This window comes from Colius striatus, chromosome 3 (assembly GCF_028858725.1).
Source record: "Colius striatus isolate bColStr4 chromosome 3, bColStr4.1.hap1, whole genome shotgun sequence".
In the NCBI taxonomy this organism is placed as follows: Eukaryota; Metazoa; Chordata; class Aves; order Coliiformes; family Coliidae; genus Colius; species Colius striatus.
This window is the reverse complement of record NC_084761.1, coordinates 67752587-67774807: the sequence shown is the minus strand read 5'-3', so window position 1 is coordinate 67774807 and position 22221 is coordinate 67752587. Positions and strand designations below refer to the sequence as shown.

The 22221-nt window shown below is 42.1% G+C and overlaps 2 protein-coding genes across 7 annotated transcripts in view; one reads left to right on the top strand and one right to left on the bottom strand.

Moving 5' to 3' along the window:
- Positions 1-206: 206 nt before the first annotated feature.
- FGF20 (fibroblast growth factor 20) lies at positions 207-4287 on the bottom strand. 2 transcript variants are annotated; one of them, XM_061993627.1, is made up of 4 exons: positions 4140-4287; positions 3975-4106; positions 1634-1737; positions 207-452 (listed from the first exon to the last, which is right to left on the bottom strand). In XM_061993627.1, the coding sequence occupies exons 1-4, from the start codon at positions 4285-4287 to the stop codon at positions 207-209; spliced, it is 630 nt and encodes a 209-aa protein (XP_061849611.1). The 2 variants fall into 2 exon arrangements, with proteins under 2 accessions (XP_061849611.1, XP_061849612.1); XM_061993628.1 differs by lacking the exons at positions 3975-4106; positions 4140-4287 and adding an exon at positions 2964-2980 and having other exon boundaries at positions 1634-1754.
- Positions 4288-10812: 6525 nt separating this feature from the next.
- Positions 10813-22221, top strand: part of MICU3 (mitochondrial calcium uptake family member 3) — a 53621-nt gene continuing 42212 nt past the window's right edge. For 4 of the 5 annotated variants that reach the window (XM_061992743.1, XM_061992741.1, XM_061992740.1 and 1 more), the window contains exon 1: positions 11011-11098. Coding sequence is in view for 1 of the 5 variants with exons in the window: in XM_061992739.1 (XP_061848723.1) it covers positions 10813-11094 (282 nt within the window). In the remaining 4 variants the exon portion in view is untranslated. Of the gene's footprint in view, positions 11099-22221 lie in introns of all 5 variants that reach the window. The other variant, XM_061992739.1, reaches the window with a different exon arrangement.

Sequence of the window (22221 nt, the reverse complement as noted above, 5' to 3'; positions counted from 1 at the left end):
CTAAACAGTTCAGCAAGTTTGACAGCGGCTGGTTCACTCTCAGCTTTGAGGCTTTGTCTCCTAAATCCAAAGGTTAGAAAACAGAGGCTTGCCTATCACAAAGCATTTTCTTCCAACCCAGCATCCTGGGTTCCTCATGCTGGTATAGCCATGCAAGCAGGGCAAAAGCTCCCATATGGGTGTTTTTTCCAAAGTTGCCTCCTTCTTCAGCTGTATCCTAACACATCTCCATACAGTTCTGGGACTCTTTCAGGGTCCACAGGCCGAGGCAAGAAATGTGTGAATTTCTGGTGTCTTTTGGACCTTGCCCCATCTCTGGGAGTACCATCTTTGTTAAGTGCTACAAAGTATCGCCGCCCCGAATCTCCATGTTTGTAGACATTGGACGAGTAAGTGTTGTACCAGTTTTCTTCAAACTGCTCCCTGAAGATGCATTCAGAAGTCAGTTTCTCCTACAAAAAGGAAGAGCAGATAAAAATCAGTCAGACTGTCACTAGCTATCTGAACACACATTAAAGAACAATGATACAAAAGTAAGCAAAATGTTTTGGGTTTTGCACAGACTGGCGGTTCATTTAACTGTCAACAAATCAGGCATTACTTATTTATGATTTAACTAAAATTCACCTGACTCACAAGAACTATCTTATGTAGAGCTACATCTAGGGGTATCTGACATTTTAGAAATGAGACTGAGTGTAGGGATTCAGGTGCCATATAACAGATCAGAAAGGTATTTCAATGCATTCTTTTGTGGCATGCAATACTTCTCATATTTTAAACAGGACTAACCCCAACAGAACTAGAGAGACAGATTATTTTATCTCAAGATGTTTTCAGACTTGAGAAGAGTCTAAGACTGTTATTACTCTGATAGTACTGAAAAAATCAAAGATTGTATTTTTACAGTCACATGCTGAAGTTACTGAACAGATACAAATCAACTACAACATGTACAAGCTTATTTTCATTCTTAAAAACAAATATTCCAGTCACGATCTACCGATCCCACCAGTACTCTCGCACCATTCTGATTTTTAAAATAACAGTGATATCTAACTGTGATATATGGTATTATCCTGTGTTCCCTGGCATTTGAAAGAATGCTTTAAGGTTAAAAAGCTGGTACTTGGAAGTACCACCTGCTGATTTGTAAAGGAGCATTAAGATACACACATAAAGTCAGTCAGGGTACTATATTCATTGTGGTTTATTTGTTCTACATTAATCATTATTTGTTCCCTAACTATCCTTTTAACTTTTTTCCAGTTGCATTTAATGTGATGATAGAGTATGCACTATGATACATCAGCAGTATTGACAAAAAGAAAATTAGATAGCAACTTCAATGCCATTTCAATAGCTGGTTTAATTTAGCTGGTTTTGTCGTAACTTAAGAGGAGTATTTCTTTTCAGTTCTCTTCACGAAGGACAGAGAAACTTCTCCCATTGAAACTTTAGTATCCAAGGCTACATCGTATACTTTTAAAATGTATTATACATTTCAACAGGAAAAGACACTAGTGTTTTGAAAGCCAAGATGACCTAAGCCAATTACTTGAGCAGTTTGCACGACGCTAAGAAGCAAATCAAAACCTCAACATGTATGAGCTGACATGAAAGTGGTACTTACAGAGCCATAGAGCTCTCCCTTCTCATTCATTCCAAGGTAAAGGCCACTGTCCACACCTCTAATACTGACCAGTCCCACTGCCACACTGATAAATTCAAGGATACCTGAAAAAAAAAGGATACTGGTTTAATTCAACTTGTAAGCATACAATACATAGCATCCAAAATGCAGTTGAAAACACGTAGAAAATGTGCATATTATTTCTCTTAAATTTCAAACACTACATGGAAATACATACAACATCCACAGGAAAGAAGTCCAAGAAGCCTCATCGGAGCAAGAATCCTACACTACCTAAGAAACATTTTTTTTTGTAAATGTTGAATGTGAAAAGATTTTATTCAACTAAAGTCTTCAGTACTATGCAGTTGGAATCTATAATGATTTTACACTATTTGCTAAACTGCCTACTCAAACATTGGAAGATAAGTTTGAATTACCTGAAAATATACTTTACTTTCTCTACAGCATTATCTTAAAAAACCACATCCATTATTGTATCATTTGAATGGAAATCAAAGTACAGATGGGAATTTTATATAACAGAATCTACACACAGGAAAAAAAGAGAAATATTTGCCAGATATCTTATCTAGCATATGGGCCCACACCTCTTGACAAAACTTGCTGTCTTCAGTGAAGGCTCTTTATATGCCTGAAATACGCTGCTTATTTGCTAATGTTTGGGTTATAGCATTACTTAAGTTAAAAATGTAATATATATTAATAATATAAAATAATCAGGAGATGAGGCACTATTTGAAGCCTGAATTTGGCAAGGGGCCTGCCAACATATTTAACCAATTGATATGCACAGATTACAGTACATACAAAACATGAAAGAAAGGGAATGTGCGAACTAGCTTTTGGGAAGTTGTTAGCAATGTAAACAAAGCCTCAAAAAGAAGTTATTCTAGAATCACATTGAAGATTTTGCTGTGCAGCAGCAAAACAAAAAAACATTTTTTAAAATCTAAATCTAAGGGAAGTGGGTTTAAAGAGTGCATTTGATTCTGATTGTGACTTTTTGTCTATTTGCTGTATTTGTGATTACTCTTTTTCATTTGGGACCATTTTTCACTCTCAGACGGGTGGACTAAAATGTTTTTAATTTTAATTGAGCTTTGATACATTGCTCATTTATACTACCAAGCAGCAAAGAAAATAAATACAAAGAGTAAGCATTAAATCCTCTATTGCCTGTAAATCGTTCTAGTCTTCCAGTTCCTAAAGCACAAAGTCCCATAGAAAGAAGTGGGGGTATTTTGTCTTTCTGGTATCATTTTCAAAGCCACTCTTTTTCAAAACTATAATAAGCAGGTGATTCAACCCACAAAGCAACCACATCAGACAAACCTGCCGAGAATAGTGGTAGAATAAAGGAAGAACATTTCTAAAAAGCCCAGTAAATGTTTGATCTGGAGCTAAGGGGTTTTTTTCTTTTAAAGCAAAGATTTATTTCATGTTTACACGCTGTAGGAAATTTTCCTTCTGAGAAGAACTGTCTGTTTGACTACTGCTCTTTTACTTCTGAAAACATCCATGTGTTATAAAAGCAATTACGAGCCATTCCAGCAGACTGTTTTGACTATGGGGAGGATGATAGGAAGCTCTTTAATCACCTTTTTACGACTGCTAAATCAATACACACAAAGAACTCACATGCAGTTGACAACGTCAGGTTTGTTCAGAAGCCCAGTTCCTACAACTACTATTTAGAATTTACTCTTATATCACAGGACACATTTGAATTCTGGGGTTGTCTTCACCTCCTTTTGGTTTACTGATAGAGAAAGTTGACCAGGAAGGCTTTTAAGTGTTTGAGTAAAGAGGCATTCTAGACCCCTCTGCTCAAACTTTCTGTCCTGCAAAACAAAGCCGTCTATTGCAGCCTCAAAGTCAGCATGCCCCAGTCCATGATCCATATTATTCTACAAGGACTCAAGACGCTGATAGAGATACTAAATAGAAAAACAATCGGTCTGACTTTGGACCTTTCCCACTAAGCCTGCAGGCATACACATGTGCTTACAGACACCTCGCACAGGCTGAGCAAGGCATCCATCCCTGCTTATCTATCTCTTGGCTCGCATGTGATGAGCAGCCCTACCTCAGTACCTTGCCATGGCGCAGCTCCCAGGCTTTAATGCCGAAGGGCACCGAGAGCTCGTCCACCTGCCCCAGCATCACCGGCATCACACTTCCCTCCCAAGAGTACGTCGCTCCCGCCCAGCGACACACACACGTACACGCGCAGACGCGCACCCACGCGAACACCCGCATGCATGCACACACGCGTGGACGCGCACCCGCGTGAGCGTGCAGGGGTAGAGGCGCCTACCGAACAGGCTGTGGTCCTGGCGGGTACCGCGCACGCTGCCGTCGGGCAGGATCTGCAGGTGGAAGCCGGTGCGGCAGTACAGCTGCCGCCTCCGCAGGATGCCCTGCAAGTGCGCCAGGTCCGCCGCCGCCGCTGCCGCCGCCGCTGCCGCCGCCGGGCCGCCGCCGCGGGCCGCCCGCTCCGCCGGGGCGCGGCGGTCCCCCAGCAGCGCCGGGCGCTCCCCGGCGGGCGGCAGCAGGAAGTGGGCGCCCACCGGCTGTCCCAGGCCGTCCAGGCCGCCCAGGAAGCCCCCCACCTCGGCCAGCGGAGCCATGGGGGCGCGGGGCGAGCGGGCTATGGCGCGGCGGCGGAGAGTGGCGGCCGGCCTCTCCCGGCGGACATGTAGGGTGCGCGGCGGAGCCCCAAGCATGGGGAGCCGGCAGGGCCGAGCCGAGCCGGTGCGAGCCAAGCGGCGCGGTGGTGTTTATACGCCCCGCGTGTGTATATATATATACGGCGGTCCCCCTGACATATGCTAATGAAGCCCTCTGCGGGGAGGCTGCGTTTGAAATTGTAAACCGACTCCCCCTCTCCTCGCACCTTCCTCTGATCTGAGATGACGGCGGGGAGGGAGCTCCAGGCACAGCTCCCGAGCCCCGCCGCACGCAGCCAGGCACCCACGGGCGCGGACACGCGCGGCGAGGGGGGAGCCCGGGAGTAGAGCGGAGCGGGGGGCGAGCAGCGGGGCAGCGGGCAGGGTGGCAGCGGGCGGGTGGCAGCGGGGCCCGCGCGGGAGCTGGCGGAGCACTCGGCTGACAGGTGCAAGGAGAGGCAGGAGGGAAGAAGGAGAAAGGGCGTTACCTGAGGGTTAGACCTGCCCAGACACACATGAAAGGAAAAAAACAAAGATCTGACAGTTTTACTCTCTGTTTCTAAAACGCTAATAAAATGTACATGCATTAACCTTTCCTTTTATCGCTTCAGCTAGAAGCAGGGGAATTTCTAAAGAAATTGGCATAGTCAGGGAGGTGTTTTCCCCTCTGCAAATTCTCCCTTGCCTTTAATTTATCATTAATGTGACGTGTAACTGATCTATAGCATTTGTGTATCGACAGGACATCCTAAAAACATAAATGGGCAGGCCCATGGTTTGGGATAAACATTTTCTAGACCTGCAGAGAAGAAGAAAGGAAGATGCAGAGATGGCTCATCAAATCTATCTTCTTCAGGGTTTTGCATTAGGCCCGTAACCAAAGTCTGTGGGCATCACAAGTTGGCAATATTTCATCTACTGAAAGATCTCTGTGGTCTTCCTATAGTTTTTTGAGTCAATTTAGAACTTAGCTGCCCTGTTCCAGATGACCATATGTGTTTTCTTCACCACCAAAATAGAATGGTTCACCAACTCTACCATTCTATGATTCTATGCAAATGTATTGGTAGACCACATGCTCATTCTTAGCAATGATAAAAGAACAATATAGTAAAACTAAGAGCTTGACTTTTGCCTCATTTACTGCATTTCTGGGACTGTCCAATGAATTTTAGGGCTCAAACTTCGTGACACATCTTAGCGTTCAAGATAGGCAGCGCGGTTCCTTGCCGATGTTAAAAACGCGGTATTAGAGCATAAAAGGCAAAGACCTTTCACAGCTAATTCTTTCGAAATTTCAAGAGAATCACTCAGTGGTTTAAGGTTTCATTTAAACAAAAAAAAGTTGCAGAGAATCATGAAAGATTAGTTCTCCTGTCTTGTTCTGTAGTCTTTTCAGTCACAGTCTAAATCTGAGAGATCAAATGGATTTGACTGCTTAGCTTTATTTGCTACGGAGAGTATAGGGCTAATTAATTGGCAGGTGCTTTAAAGCAGGTAATGCTACACCTTTTCATCATTGCAGTCCTAAGTACTGCCCCTGTGTGCACCTGAATTATAAAAAGGCTGCTTTAAAGGAAGTGATTTACTGTGGAGGGATTTAAAACTGAAAAAAACGAATGCTAAATACAATGATCAGATAAATCACCTCAGAAGAGAGCACAGGCGGACCTGCTCTGAAGGCAGTTACAGATAGATGTTTTATTATTTTACCTTTCAGATAACAGGAACCTGTCATGTGGTGGGACCCAAAAATCCACCATAATCGAGATTTCAAAGCACATCTGTGTAAACATTATCACATCAGTGTAAAACATCAACCAATGAGCTTTCTCTTTGAACCAAATCTTCTTAATTGCAGTGCTAAATCAAAGAAAGAGATCAAAGTTGAATAATCTATATGACACCTATTTCTCAAGTAGCCTGTACAATGATTACTGAAATATACCTAGAACGTTTGAAACGTGCATCAAGTGTTTTTATTGACATGACTAGAAGGTCAAGATCCAACTGTTCATTGCAGCTGCTAAGCCGCAGGACATGCACTAGGATGGTACTGCTAAATTAAGGAGGCATATTCTTGTGAGCCTAGAGATGCTCCAGTACAGATAATGTTGCCAGGTCCAAGCAGTACTCTCTTGAGTCCCACAAACCATAGAGGGCTCTTCTGGTTTAGGTGGCACCACTGTCCCCAGCTGTGAAGGGTTTTTTTTGCTTTTTATAAAAAAACAATCCTTGGCCATCCCCCACTGGAAGACCCTTATGGCTAAATCTTTCCTGTTATAGGATGGAAACATTTAGAGTAGAGTGGAATACATAACATTGATCTTTTCCGAGTGGAGCCTTTAATGTCTGGGCGCTAAACCGGTTATGCTGTTTCATAAATACCAGAAAAGAAACAAAAAGATAAGAATTTTTTTGGTGTTTGCACTAGTCATGTGACAGGAAAAGATAACACAAAAACTTTTTTTTTTGCACCTTCTGAGACCGTACCATGGGAAGTTAAATAATTTTGAAGAGTGTTTTCACAAGAGCACACAATTCAGCTTAAAGTATACAGTACAATCTAATCAACTCTACGTATACTTCCTAGAGACCGCACTTTCAGTGTCGTTGAACAAATACATATGTGGCCGAGTTTTTATTCCCAAAACAAGTAGTTAGGGCTTCTATAGACAATATAATTACTGTGTATTTCCTAAGAATAGCATATTGTCATAGGCAAAACCTGGTGGTGGCTACCGAGGGAGTAAAAAAAACAATGGACTGAAATCTTTGATAGTCTCTCTCTCTCTCCATATATATACATATATATATATATATATATCTAAAGATAGATGTATATATCATCAAGTTGGTGAAAAAAAAAAGCTGTTAGCTGTAAAACTTTATGCCCTGCAATTTATTTCACCTTTATTAATCTTAGAACTGCCTTACAACATAAAATTTTAATGATATAATAAAATATTGGCTCGGAGATTAAAGGGGAGGGTTCATGAATATATGAGAAAGCAAACATGGGGTGGAACAAAAACCACTGAGCTCAAAGTAGTACATCCAGATGGAGATACCTGTCTATCATGGGCCGTTACAAATTCCTCCTAGATTTGAACAAGAAAACATGTTTGTCTGCTTTCAACAAGAAGAGCTAAACATGCAAAAGTTAGTGAGAGCCTTTCAGAGCATTGCAAGCCTGAGTAAAATAAGGACCACTTTTGCGCAGACTTACCAGGAAGAAAAAAACAGAATAATTATCAGGGGTCTGTGTAAAAATCAGGTCATAATCTTATGATCTAAAAGCATTTTAAAATGCAACATATACAGACTTTAAAAGCATTCAGAACTTTTTTCCTGAACTGACACAGTTACAGGTATGTACATAAGTATATATAAATAGAGCTGCCTATTCACAAAAGTTCAGACATGGGAAAGGTAATGGTTAAAAAAATAATTTTCCTGTGGAAAGGAAGTTCTACATTTCCTGCACCTTCATTTTTCATTTCTTTAAATGAAGACATAAATTCTTAGGGCTCTTTAAGATTCATTTTTTTATTGTCCATAGTTTTTGTGGATACACATGAAAACCGCTGTATAAGCAGAATGGAACACAGAAGCTACGTAGTGAGCACACATTTACATCCAGTTACATCCAGTGAGAGTGAATCTTTTCCACATAGATCAACATTCAAATGCCTCATTTGGCAGCTTTCATATTAGTTGTATAAGTGGATCATTGGATAAAAACCACCTTGATTTACTTAAATTACATGGTTTCCTAATTCACACATATAAGATGTGCAGACAGCTTATGGTTTTTGACTTGCTGCACAAATAAATTGCACACTTGTTCCTAAGCAAACACCTCACCGGGGAAGTTCTAACATACCCAGGTGTAAGTAGTTACAGATGTGTACTGGATTTTTTGAAGTGCAAAAAAAGATTAGCCTAAAGGTGTTATTGAAAAGCCATTAAAATGTGGCTAACCAATTTCAGGGAAACAAGGTGAACAGGGAGATAACTCATGGTTCATGCCTGCGGTTTAGGTGACTGATGAGTCACCCAGCTAACAGGTTTACTTTGAGACACTACATTGACTAGAAGTGGTTTCTTTTTCAATCAAATGGAAAAACTAGACTATTTTTAAAAGGTAATTGTATTGGTGAATGATGTCTCCTAATGAGGCAGGTAGAACTGCTGATCCAAGAGTCACATTCTAGAAAATTTTCCAAACTGAATGCTTAGTCATGTAACTGCAGGTGACATTCTAGAGTTTCAGTCATGCTAAGCACCTGAAAAATATTACGGTCTTGACACCTAAATATTGGCAGTTTCATTGGCCTTCTATTGTTTGCAGCAGAGATGTAGCTCAGATTCAGAGGAAAGACTTTTGCTTGGGAAATATACACACAACTTCTAAATAAAGTAGACATTAAAAAAAAAACCCGCAAAAATTATTTAACAGATGGTAATAATGAAGTCAGGAGAATTACTTGAGGGATGATTTGGCTTAAATAATTCTGAAATACTTAAAGAAGTGCAGTAACTCTATCACTCACCCCAGACACCTTCCAGGCGTAGCTCTGAGGCAATTCAACCTTGGCCATGCTTACAATTGTGTGATCTGCCAAGTTGTTGGTTGACAAACGTGGCCACAGTTCTCCCTTGACACAGTGTCATAAGTACTGAAACATTTCTTACAAGTTGAAAATGCATGACAGCAACTTAAAATAAGTTATAGTTTGTGTCTTTTCTGAAATCTTGGTCTTAATAACATACAAAGCCCTTAAACATTTAGGAAAAAAACTAAACTGGATAAAACTTGGGAAGAACATATTTATGTAAAGACTGAGGCTAAACCTGACCAAAAAAAAAAAAGCCATAAGGTGTGATGTGAGTTTAAATGTTTGTCTGTGGTTTTATGAAGTTTCAAGGTAAGGTAGGTGGCGGCACAGGTTGTTCCAGGGAGAATGCCCTTACATGAAATGCCCGCCAAGGCCTGTCACCCATCAGCACCAGGCAGGGACAAAAGAACATGCCCATCTTTTACAGCTGGTCTTTAACCAGTGCTTGGCTATGCTAAGGAAGCTGTCTGCAGCCAAGAATATTTATGAGAGGTGAGGTTGCTGACATGGCAAGTGTCTGTGAGCGGCAAGTGGCCTATGAGAAGACCTCATAATACAAGAGTAATAAAAGCGTAGGAGATACTGTAGACTGGGGTTACTTTGAAATTAACAGCAAATACGCTCAAAATAGAACCTGAGGTACAGGTTGGTATAGGAGTGAGAAGTCAGATGGGCCTAAGGAAGGCAGAAATTTCCAGCCTACCAGTGTTGAGGGAATTAAGTACTTAAATTGGGTCCCAATGAAGCAATGCTGTAAGCAACCAAACAGCAGGAACGCCATCTAGATGAGTCTAAGAATGGCAATGGACAGCATTACTTTCTGTTGGTAAGCTGTTTAACTCCACATTTTATGCTTCATTTCTAAAAACTGCTTCTGCTGGGCCTAGCACTTACAGCACAGTTCCAAAAAGTACGCAACAGTGTGCCAGACTATTTGTCAGCTTTCAACAAATTTTTTAAATCAAAGATTTAACATGCCAAATGTTAGCATTGCAGGCAACACCATTTGATTTCCATTTCTCTGAAACAATGCACATACTTTCACTATCAGCTGTACATCAGGTGTGCACCAAGAGCTTCCAAGGCCTTGTAAACAGGTTGAGACACTCCTGGTTTTATGGGACTGATGGGAGTCACAGCAATTTTCATTCTAATAAAGACAACTAGGATCACTTGATGTTTTTAATAAAGCCCTGGCTGTAAACGAGGGAACAATCTTGATGCTGCCACTTGCAGCCCTCAGGGTTACAAGGCAAACGAGGTACGGCTGGAATCTTTCTTTTCTGAATGATATATCACTTCCAGGTTTCCGCAGCGATATATCGCTAGGTCCTGTTGGCACACTCCTTTGGGATCAAGGCCACGGAAACACAAGAGTTATGCTCTGGACCACCTTACTGAGCACACGTGGCCAGGGCGCCCAGGTGTAGCGAGGCCCACGCGCGAGCTCTGTCCCCATTCGTGGCAGTTTCCACGCAGCACCCTTCCAAGGCACGGTGGCTTACACTGTCCGGATTTCGGTACATGTCCGCTCCCCGTAACTTGCTCCAGCCGCCTCCCTATCTCCGCAGCCCGCCGCCGGCAGAGCAAGTCCCGCAGCCTGTGAGCCGCCCGTCCTCAGGGCCAGGCGCGCCCCGCGGCGGGAGCCAATGCTGCTGCCGGGCCGGGGGTAGGCTGCGGGGGCGAAGCGAGGGCCGGCCAGACAGCTGCAAAGCCGCGGGCAGCGCGGCAGCGGTGGAGCACGTGGCGCGGGGCGGGGACTGGAGTGGCCTCTCGCTTCCCCACCCCTTCCCCGCTTCTCGCGAGGCTTCTGCCGGCAGCCCCGGGGGCTCCGCTTGCTTGTCGCTGGCGCGGAGCGGCGGCCATGGCCGCCCTGCGCACCCTCCTGCGCTGGCGCCGCCGCTTGGGCCCCGCGCCCGGCGCGCAGCCGGCGCGGCGGCTGTGGGCTGGTGGCGGGGCCCAAGCGGCGGTGCTGAGGCGGTGGCGGCGGGAGCTCGGCTGGGCGGCGGGGGTCACTCTCGCCGGGTACGTGGGGTACCGGTTGTCCGAACGGCGGCGGGAGCCCTCCCGGGAACCGGCAGCCACCGAGCCGGGCGGGGCCCGGGCGCTGCTCCCCATCCCCGTGGCGGCCGCTGCCAAGGAGACGGTAGGTGTGTGTGTGCGCGCCGCGCCCCTCCCCTCACGCGGCCTTTCGCCCCGGAGCGCGGCCCCGCTCGGCGGTGTCAGCTGCCCGGGCAACCGGCCGGAGCTGGTGGGGGTGGCGAAACGTCTCTCCCCGCCCTTGCCCTGTGGAAGCAGGGTCTGTGCGAGGCGGCGGCTGGCGGCGGCGGAGCTGCTCCGCGGGCCGTCGGGCAGAGGTGACCCCGCGTGGAGCTGGCCCCTGGGCCGGGAGGCGAGACCGCCTGCGCGGGCAGGTGTCTCGGCGGGCGAGGGCAGAGGCAGGAGCTTGTCACCCGTCCTCCATCGGGAGAGAAAGAGCTGCCGTGAAGCGAGCCTTGGCGCGCCTGCGCTGCGCCTCCGAACGCAAGCGAAGCGCAAGCTCTCCGTCGCTGGAGCTGTTCTAATCAAATCGTTCCTTTTTATTTAAGAGAAAATACTGTTTTGTAAACGAGACTGTTATTGATAAGGCAAAACCTGTACTCGTCTTGTTTATGTTTAGGACACTTCTCTCTTCCATGTAAAACTTTACAGAAAGTTTTCTTTCTTTCTGTAGGAAAGAAGTTTTCTTTCCTAAGAAGTGGTAGCATAGCACTCGGTGCAAACAGGCAACCCATCAGTTGGTCTAATGCAGCCAAAGCGTTGGCTGACTAAACAACTGGTTCACTTGAACCTGAAAAATGAAGTTTCCTGTGACAGAGAGAAACTCCTGCACTGTGCCGTATGTAACATGTGGTAATTATAGGCGCTTTTTTTGTTTAAAAATAAGGTATTTTTTTAAAATATCAACAGCCACGATTAGGTGGTTTGTTAGTATAGTATCTGCTAAGCCTGGACATCAGTGCTAGGAGTGGCATGCTTTTTGTAGATCAAGTTTATCATAAAATATGTTTGGGAAGACGATCTTCATTTTTATAGAGGACACCTTGGGCTTAAGTGTGACTGTTTTTAGCCTTTTTGCAGATTCTTTTGGCAGCATCCTTTCTGAAGGGAAGTTGAGCCAGATATTTTTGATTATTCATGTAGTTGTTGTCTTGAGTGTGTTACTGTGGAACAGAGGATGTAAGACCTGATTCTTTAGGTTTTCCTACTGTTCTGATTTGACAAAACTTTACATTGTTTTACTTAGCTGGTCTTCTCAGTCTTCTTTCAAGGAAAGCCTCCCTTGCAAGGGAAATATGGCTGCTGGACTTTTGAAAAGTCAATACATTTCATATGATGTGTAGTTATGAATTTTCATACACATCACTGTAACAGCATTGAAGTTGCAAAGTCAGTATTGAGGTTTTGCTTGAATCAATGTAGAATGTAAAAAAAGTATAGTAAGTGTCTGTATACACAGACTCTTTTGAAGACTGACACAGTGCTCTTATGTGGAAAAGAACTCTAATTAATTTGATTTTCCATTTGCATAGCAGAGAATTTGAAAAATAAAGTTGAAATATGTAGAGTTTGTGTGGCCAGACAAAATGCACAGGCTGATGTCTTAGAATACTAGCTTTATGTTGCAATTTTTGATTGAGTTGTCTCCGTGATGTTGTGATTTGGCCCAGCCAGCAAAGAAGCACCACGACAGTCTCTTGCTCGGTGCCCCATTCTCCCCCACCTTCCTTAGGGTGGCAGAGGCCCCAGCGAAATGGGAGTAATAAGATAAGCAAGGTTGTTGTGGATTAAGACAAGGGCAGGGAGGGCTCACTGCCAATTACGGTTCTGGGCAAAACAAACTCCAGTACTTGACTTAGAGAGGAAAGTAGGAAAGTTTATCCTACAAGAAATAGAACGGAATAAAAGCAAAAAGGGAGTAGAATTATGAGAAAATTACAACCAGCAGTTTAAGATCTCCCTCCCCCATCCCTCCTTTCTTCCCAGGCTCAGCTCACTGCTCCCCATATCTCTACCTCCTCCCCTCTCTGACGGCTCAGGGCGGCAGGGAATGGGGGATGTGGTCAGTCTCTCACAGATGGGCTCTGCTGCTTCTCTCTTCTCAGATGAGGACAACTCCTTGAATTCTTCCCCTGTTCTGATACACGGTCCCTCCCACAGGACACAGTCCTTAATAAACTTCTCTGGTGTGGGTTCTTCCCAGCAGCTGCAATTTCTGCTGATACAGGGTCCCTCACACAGGACACGGTCCTTAGTGAATATCTCTGGTGTGGGTTCCTCCCTACAGTTACAGCTTCTGTGAATATTGGGTCCCTTCCATGGGACACGGCCTTCTCCGGCCATAGTGATACAGGGTCTCTCCCTTGGGACACGGCCTCTTCCAGCCATGGTTTTAATGAAGAAAATCACTGCCCCTGGCTCAGGGTCTGTAGTGAAGTGATCGGGTCCCTCCCACAGGACATAGCCTCCTCCGGCCATAGTTACTACCCCTGGTTCAGGGTTCTTGGCAAAATGAGTTTCTGCCCCTGATACGGTGTCATTGTCAAAATAAGTCTCTACCACTGATGTGGGGTCTTTAAAGAAATGCAAATAAATCTCAGCTTCACCAGTCCTCTCTGCAGGTTGCAGGGGAGTCTCTGCTCCAGCACACCTCCTCCTCTCTTTCCTCACTGACCTTGGAGCTGCATGGTTGTTTCTCTCGCTCTTCTTACTCCTTGCACCACCTTCAGCCAGAGAAGAAGAAACAGGAAGTAGAAGGAGGAAGAAGCCTCCTCTTCTGGCTTCTTCTTAAAAGGTGATTGTGGAGGCATCTAATTGGCTCAGCCCCAGAAGTGGTTCTGGCTCAGAGCTGGGGCGAGTTCCGAGCAACTACTTACAGGAACCATCTTTACAGCCCTTTCCCTCTTACCAGAAAAGGCTATCATGTCAAACCATGACAGATGTAGAATTGCAGTCTGAGCTCTCAGCATTCCTCAGAAAAACCACCTTTTCAATTGAAGCAGCCCAAAAATGAGGATCAAAGAGGTAAGGGGGCTTGGTCCTAGGTGGTAGATTACTAAGCTTTTTTTATCATCAAGTGTCGTGCTGCCAAACTGGTTCATACAGCAGTGGAGAAAGATCATAGTTTGATACTGAATCAAGCTATCAAACTACCAAGAGTAGTTCGACCATGAAGTGCCATCTGCAAACTGTACTCAATTTACGGTTGCCCTCTAGACTTGTGATGGGCACCAACTCTTTCAAGTTGTCTTGCAGTGGAAAAATGATGTGAATTCAGAGTCAGATTGCGTTGAATGGTATTCATGCTTTTCTATAATGGTATTTTATTGTAACATTTTTTACTAGAAAGCTGAATTAATGTTGCCTGAGGGACAAAAACTTTTTAAATTCCTAGTTTTAAGTACTGAACTTAGAACCTTAATAGCATTTAACAGTTTAAAAAAATGTTGTAACGTTTGAAATAGGAAATGCTGTCGTGATAAATCTTATAAGTGTCAGTGTTACTAGGGTCAAGGTTGAAGCTCTTAGATGTACTGCAGAGTGTTTAGAGTGCCAGCTAGAGGATAACCTGCAGCCTCTGTATGGATGAGTTGAGTGGAAATATAGTGCACATTTGGCTAGATTTTTGCAATTTTGTCATGTACTGACCAACAAAGAGTAATGAGGCTCCAGTACTTTGAGATCCTTTCCAGCTGCTTTTGGAAGGCCAAGAGGGAGTCAAAGATGTTCCTCTTTTAGTCCTGATGCACAGTGTCAAACAGTGTTCTCTGGGGCTTTCTAGGTGTATCTTTCCCCCACTTTTCTATTTCCTTAGCTCCCCATTTCATTTCCAGTCTCAGTCTGCTTTTCATACACCAAGGCAAATCACCCAACATCTCTGTGGTTTGTTCCTCCTTCTGTTCAATCAAAACTTTTCTGCTTCAGTGTGCATACTTCTCCCTTCATTTTCCAGCAGGATGCTTTTCCCAAATGCAATTTACTTGGATTGTTGGAAGCAAGAAACGGGGGTTGTCTCTGCTCTCAAGGTCTAGCTGTAGAGATCTACAGCAGCTGGTAGAAGCAGTTGCACTCAGTGCTTCTTGTGTCACCAATGGAACTCTGAGCTGAATGGACCCTACAGCAGGCTGAAATTTTTGAGACCTTAGCTAGAAACATGAGTGGTTTTGGTGAGGGTTTGCATAGGCTCATCACTTGATTACTTCTTAACAAGACAATCACTAAAAAGAAACACCCAGTCCTGACACTTAGAAAATCTCTTCCTTTAAACCTGGAGTTGCTGGAGATTGATTTCTTTTTTTTTTTTTAATATTCTAATGTAGGCAAAACAAAATCTATCTCTTCCCATGGTTTTTTGTTCCATTGAAAAATCCATTCTGAAACATTGACAATGGATAATTTGATTTTTAGTAGTTAAAATGTAGTACGTTGATTACTGAAAACAATATCGCAACGTAAAGGATTCAGATAGTCAAAGTGTTCAAAAGTATTCAAGATAGCTATGGCTGTCTTGCTCATATTGCTGGGATTTAACCCTGGCCAGCCGTCCCCACACAGCCCCACAGCTGCTCGCTCACCCGCCTCTGTGGGATGAGGGAGAGAATTGGAAAGGTAAAAGTGAGAAAACTCATGAGTTGAGATGGGAACAGCTTAACAGGTAAAGCAAAAGCTGTGTGAGCAAGCAAAGTGAAATCAGGAGTTTGTTCACTACTTCCTGTCAGCAGGCAGGTGTTCAGCCATCTCCAGGAAAGCCAGGCTCCATCACTCATGGTAGTGACTTTGTAAGGCAAAAATCTTATCTCTGAATATGTGGCCACTTCCCTTCCCTGATACTCTCCAAAGCTTTTGTTGCTGGACATGATGTGATGTGGTCTGGAACATTTGGTCGGTCAGAGTCAGCTGTCCCAGCTCTGTCCCCTCCCAAGTTCTTTTGCATCCGTGGCCTGCCTGCTGGTGGGTGGATGTCCCCTGCCCACAAAGTAACGATGGCAAACTCAGAAATTACAGCAAAACAGAATTTTATTCTTACACAATAATGTGAATGGAATTTGAAATACATTTTATGTACAGTCTCAATCAGGATAGAAATCGTTTTCTGTTCAAGTAGACAAGGGGTTAAGAGGAAACTTTACTACGTGTTATTAATTGAATTAACAGTTCAATGATTATTTTGTAGAGATTACCTATTTCATAGAGAATTATATTACTTACCCATGTCGATGACAGTTAGTGACTCTCTTTCACACAGCTCTAAAGGGTAACCTTGAGGGTGGTCTTTGCTCAAAGAAAGAATTTCCAGATATACTTCAAGGAAGAGTATGTAGGAGACTCCACCCCTCAGAAATGGGACTGGGCTTTTATAGAATAAAGTGATTGACTGTCAGTCATCCGTTGCTGAATTTAAATCTTAGCAGAGCTAGCAGAAATGTCTGGTTTGTAGCAACAATGTTGTCTCAGAGATGTCTGCTTCACAGCTCACTAGCTCAGGAGTTTTCTCATCCTCCGCAGTTATTCTTGGAGTTAGTCGAGTCAGGCTGGTCTGTTAACAGCTTTCACCACTAAAGACAACGTAACTTCCTTCACCTTGTATCTTTTCACTAGGAAGAGTGTCCTGCTACAGTGGGACACTCTTCTCACAGTGTGAGAATCAGAGCAAGCTTTACAATGTGCAAGTACTGCTCAACAGTAGCTGAAACATCTCTGTGTTAGCAACACTGTTTTAGTCTCAGATTCAGAACAGAGCCCCCCACCATCTACTGCAAAGAAAGTTAACTACCACAGTCAAAACCAGTACACATATCTAGTCTTGAATTCCCACATCTATCTTATTTCTTGAGATGAATTTTTGTAAAGGTACAAGTTCTTGTTTCACCTAGGCAGCTTTAGCAGACAGCAGAATAGCTTTCTGATACATCTAAATCCTAAAAAAAAATTTAATTAAATAAAAGGGGTTAACTTAGTTTATATCTTGACTTAAAAGAACAACTTTCTTCTTGTAGGTCACCTGCTTCCAGATAATGTTCATATGGCCTGTAAAGTATCTCAAGAGTTGTGCAGGGTAGTAACCTTACAGGTTACTTTTCCTTCAGATTTTATCACTGAGTCCAAATAATGCTTGGCAGACATGATGGAATATTTAAGAATATAAAGTTATAATATGTATACCTTGACAATTAGTTGATTTGTCCTACTGCTGTCATCTGTTATTTGCTCTAGTATTAATGTAACCAATCAATTTTAAAAGGGCTTTTAGATTCCAGGACCAACACTGGTGGCTACACCGATGTTGATGGGACACTTTCCCATTCTTGGCCAGTTCAGAAATGAGGTACATCATTTAAAAATAACTGGAAAAAAAGTTTGAATCAAGAGTGTCAGAACAGTCCACAGAGCTTTCTCCCTGTTTAGTGAAACTCTTACAGAAGATCGTCAGAAATGTGATGAGGAACAGATGCTGTTTACTAGAAGTTAAATAAGCTATGATATCTGTCACCAACATGGGACCAGCGATGCGACAAACATTTCAACAGACAAATCTCACATGGACAGTACAAAAAAACCAAAACTTGCTTGACCAAGCATGTCATTGAATTTGTTCTGGTAGAGAGTAAGGTTTGTTACAGTAACAGCATGAAGCTAAGCTGCCTACAGGATTCCCTTTCACAAATACTTTCTGAGAATAACTCCAGTCCTGAGGACCATGGATTTATATCTGGTTACCTGGAGCAAAATCTTGGACACTATAATAAAGCGATAATTTTAATTCCAGGGTTGCTGCCACACAACACTTCAGAACCAAAGTAAAACTTTGTGCTCAGAGCTGCTAGATTTGTGTGAAGGTTTTGGTGAAGACTGGGAGAGCTCTACCAGCAGGCAGCTCCACCAGCAGACAGCTCCTTTAAAGCCTGGGAGATGTTTATGTAGAGCAAGAAACTCTTTGAAAGAACAGTACAGATTCTCTGTACTGACAACTGAGAACAGTATCTGACCCAAAAACAGCCCTGATCCAACATGCTGCTTATGAAGTATTTACTTTGTTGGAACAGCTGTGTATTATGGGGTTTTTTTATTTTGTTTTCAGAGAAAGACAATGATTTTAGAAAGATATAATCCCATGTCAGAATTCCTTAGAGGAATTAATATTTGTCTTCTAGTTCCTTTCTGTATTCCTTATGTCCACAATTAAGCATTGCACATCTCCTGTCATAGATCAATTACCAAATGTAGGATGGTACATGTTTGGAACAGAGCCAGCCAGGAGTATGTTTTAGTCTCTCATGCAGTGAAGCATATGGACACATGTAGCAAGATATACACACTGGCTAAAGCTTCTTGAAGAAGTGCTAGAGGTTGAGTTTCCATGTGAAACTAACATAAGGATGATTGGAGAATATTTTTCCACATAAAACTTACCTTGGAGGATTTCTGGAATAGCTGTGCTTAGAAACAAACATTGTTACCCCAAAGATTTCCTATAACAAAACTGTATTTGAACAAGGCCCTTTTCGCAGCATTTTAAACACATTCCAGCTTCCTGTGCTTGTAAATATTTAATACATTAATGTCCTTACCACAGTGAAGCGGGATCAACTGACAGAATTGTTGGCTTTACTACATCTAAGTAGTCTGGTAGAAATACAACTTCAGTAAGCTTCAAAACAGTTCTGTCTACTTTGGGATTTTCCCACACTGGGAACTTGACGTTTAACCTTTTGGCCACCCAGCATGAAAACAAAACTGTGCTACTTTTATCTACATGGGAGCATATTAAATAAGCCTGAAGTCAAATATAAACGAAGGAAGTAAGGAACAGCATTGCTTTGAAAACCTTTTTATTTTAGTAATTTGCACAGATTCTCATTGATGGAAGACGGATTACTTTGCAAGCAAAAATTCAAAGAAACTCACTTAACCGAAATAAATTAAACTACTGTAACAGAACTTATTGAAAGCAAAAGGTACTTTTGTAAATGTTGTCTTCTTTAACTAAATTAGTCTCACCTTTATCTCAGTTGGAAGAAGCAAGTAAACACTGATTTGACTTGAAACTCTGCAGACGTGGGGTTCTGTGTGGTACTGTTGGAGCTTTTTGCCTCATACGCATGCACACACAGCATGTTTATTTTTACCGATTTATTTGGTAAAATATTTTGCATTATTTGTAGAGGTTGTCAGAATCTGGTAGTTGGAATTTTGTTCTGGGTTTTACTAATGGATTCTTGCAGATACTTTTGCAGAACCTTATTAGTTTGCAGGCATCAACATTTCTAATTTTTCAACTGCAAAATCTTGTATCTGGCATTTCAGCTTGTCTTTGTGGGGAAACTAGGTCTTTTTGCCACAGAAAAGAAATTCTGAATTACTGACTTAATGCAATACAAGACAAACACCTGGCAAATAACATTTCTTTTGTGTTTTTTTATTTAAAGGATGATGATGTCATGTTGTGCCTTCTGCACTTTACTTACACTGAATCTGAACCATATCATTACCTTTTATTGAGATTTTTTGATCGTTTGGGTCATAACTACTGCAAAATTTTAATTATTTTAATGTCACTCTCTGAGTTCGTGTTCCATGTTAGCTCCTCTTAATGCAGTGTAGAATTATTGCATTTTACAGGAAGGCTGTACAGGTTAATTCATGTTATATCAAATTCACAGAGACCATATCTCTGAGGTAAGACAAACATGGGACCAGAAATGGAGACTAGTGCATGCTTCAAGGAAGTTCAAGTAGTATATGGAAACCTTTGGTGACAACACCAGCCTTTCAGGGCCTTTTGACTTGTCTCCATGGATTGACACAGTACACAAAAGATGATCCCAAAATGAGGATAGATTTTGGACATGAATTTTGTTTGATAGAAAGCCTAGATTGTCTTCACTCTGGTTTTCGCTGTGAATAGAGGGAGGAAATACGGAGGAACATCACTCTAAAGGAGTTTGTGCAAGGAATGCTTTCCAAGTTGATTGACTTTAAAATGTCGAGTGTCTGTGAGAAAGACCATCATCTGAAGGGTTATTACTCTGTGGTGGTATTGTAGCTTTAGATGGTTGTCTTACCTACGCTAGTTGTAGAAAATAGTTCTTAGGAATTACATCAGGTTTTGAAGTATCTTAGTGAGAGGGCATTATCACCATCTTCATTGGTGTAATAAATTTGAAGCTTTTGAGGCTTTTCCTGGATATTTTAGGCTGTTTGTAATATAATTGTAGCATAAACTTAGAGCGGAAGCAGATGTAATTGAAGAGTGATAGTCTGCATTTAGAGAAGTACCCTGGCAAATTACTGTTTGGTTTTCAACTGAATTTTTACTTACCTTGTTTGGATAAGCTGATGTTAAAATGGGCTTTCTGATGGAAATTGTTTTCCTCCATTGCCTTTCCTGATGATGGTTGTGTGTATGTGCTGAATTCATTTAATCCATTTTAGAAAGTACTTTGAAATGTCTCCTCTGTAAGAGAATTAGGTATGTTTATTTACATTTCTGTGTTAGAAAACTGAAAGAAAATAAGCAAAGATATTTTTTTCTCTTCATCTGGTTTAGACTGAAGGTCTACATTTGTAGGTAAACCAGAACAAACCTGCTACTTCTAAAATCAAGATAATTCTGGTATTGGGAGATTCACGACATTCTGCTTGAAGGAAATGGCTGTGTCCAGTTTTTAAAAGGCAGAGAACAATAACATGATATGAGATCAGAGTAATTAGTAGGCAGGATTGCCAAGAGATTTAGTAGACAGAACCTCTCTTTTATTTGTCAAAGAGATGTACTTTCATGAAAGTTTTTGAAGTTTGTTGATAATTACAGAGAGATTCAATCTGGATAAGCCCTTGAAACTTCAAATAGAAATATGAGTCTTACTGAAACCTGTTCATTTCTTCACCATCAGTCCTTCCCTGAGTTGTTCAGCATCTACTTTCTGTGGCTTCTTCTTGTGTCTCTTGGATTTGATACTAATGCTGTTACAATAACTTGGGGATAAATGCGAAAGAAATCAGTTGGAAGCAGTTGGTGTCACTAAGATTCTCATAATTGCATCACTGGATTACAATCTTCTAGTGTTGGGGAAAGCAGGAGACCTGTCATCCATATGTGTTGAAATTAATTTCTTAAATGAACGCCTGAATGTGAACTAAGGTCATACCTTAGAGTGACTTGGCTTTCAATTACCATATTGATTAGTTCCTAGTAGTTGCAGCTTTTATGCTGGAAACTTAAACTTGCTCTATGTTACGTAACTTGATAAGCAGTAGTTGAAGAAGGAAAGCTATGAACAAGAAATTTGGACATAATATTATTCACAAATATGGTTTTATTTGTCTGCTTGCTAATGTGTGTGCCTGGAATCTTCTGGAACTAAACCTTGGTTTTATTTGGACAGAAGCCCTTCTTAAGCTCGCAGTTCTCCCTTCACTTTAAGTAAGTTGAGCTTACTGCTGGAACAGATATTTTCCTTTCTGTAAACTACAAGTTCCTATGGCCAAGGTTTTGAAACAAGTAACTTTTCTTTTGGGGTAGATACAGGCATTTATCTGTCCGAAAAATAACACCACATAACAAAATTTCTCAGGCTATTTGCCTTATCCAGTTCTATGCTTGGAATAATGAACAAATAGAGAATACTGCCCAGAGCAAGGACATGCAGGGTATTGGGCTTTTAGGGAGGTACTGCTCTTTTTGGTGGCAGTGTTCATAACAGCTTCCAAGGACTTTGAGCCACAGCATTAAATACTGACATAGCTATATAGTCAAAGGGAAACTGTAGATCGTCTATACTGTAGAATGTCTAAAATTAAGATTTTGCAGACCAGACACGAGTTAAGTTTAAGCATGTCTTGAAAATGCCATGTTTGCAGTATGTTATATTTATAGTAGCATAGAGTACTTAGGTAATGTTGAAATACGTCTGAGAATTAAGTAAATGCTTTTCTACGTGTCTCAAGTGAAATATTAAGCAGTGATCACTGAGAGAGTGAATTTCTTGAGAGCGAAGAATCTTAACACGCTCTCCAAATATGAACAGTGATCAAAACTGAGATAATATTTCTTGAGTGATACATTATATACAGATTCTTCTGATTGTGTATGATTGATTATGATGGATTACAATTGATTTCTACATACTGCATGTGTACTGTGGCCTTGAAGCAGCTATTCTGAAAATTGACTTTGCATAAATATTGTTTTACTGTTCATGCTTACAACCTGCATGTTTGTAATAGTGATAAA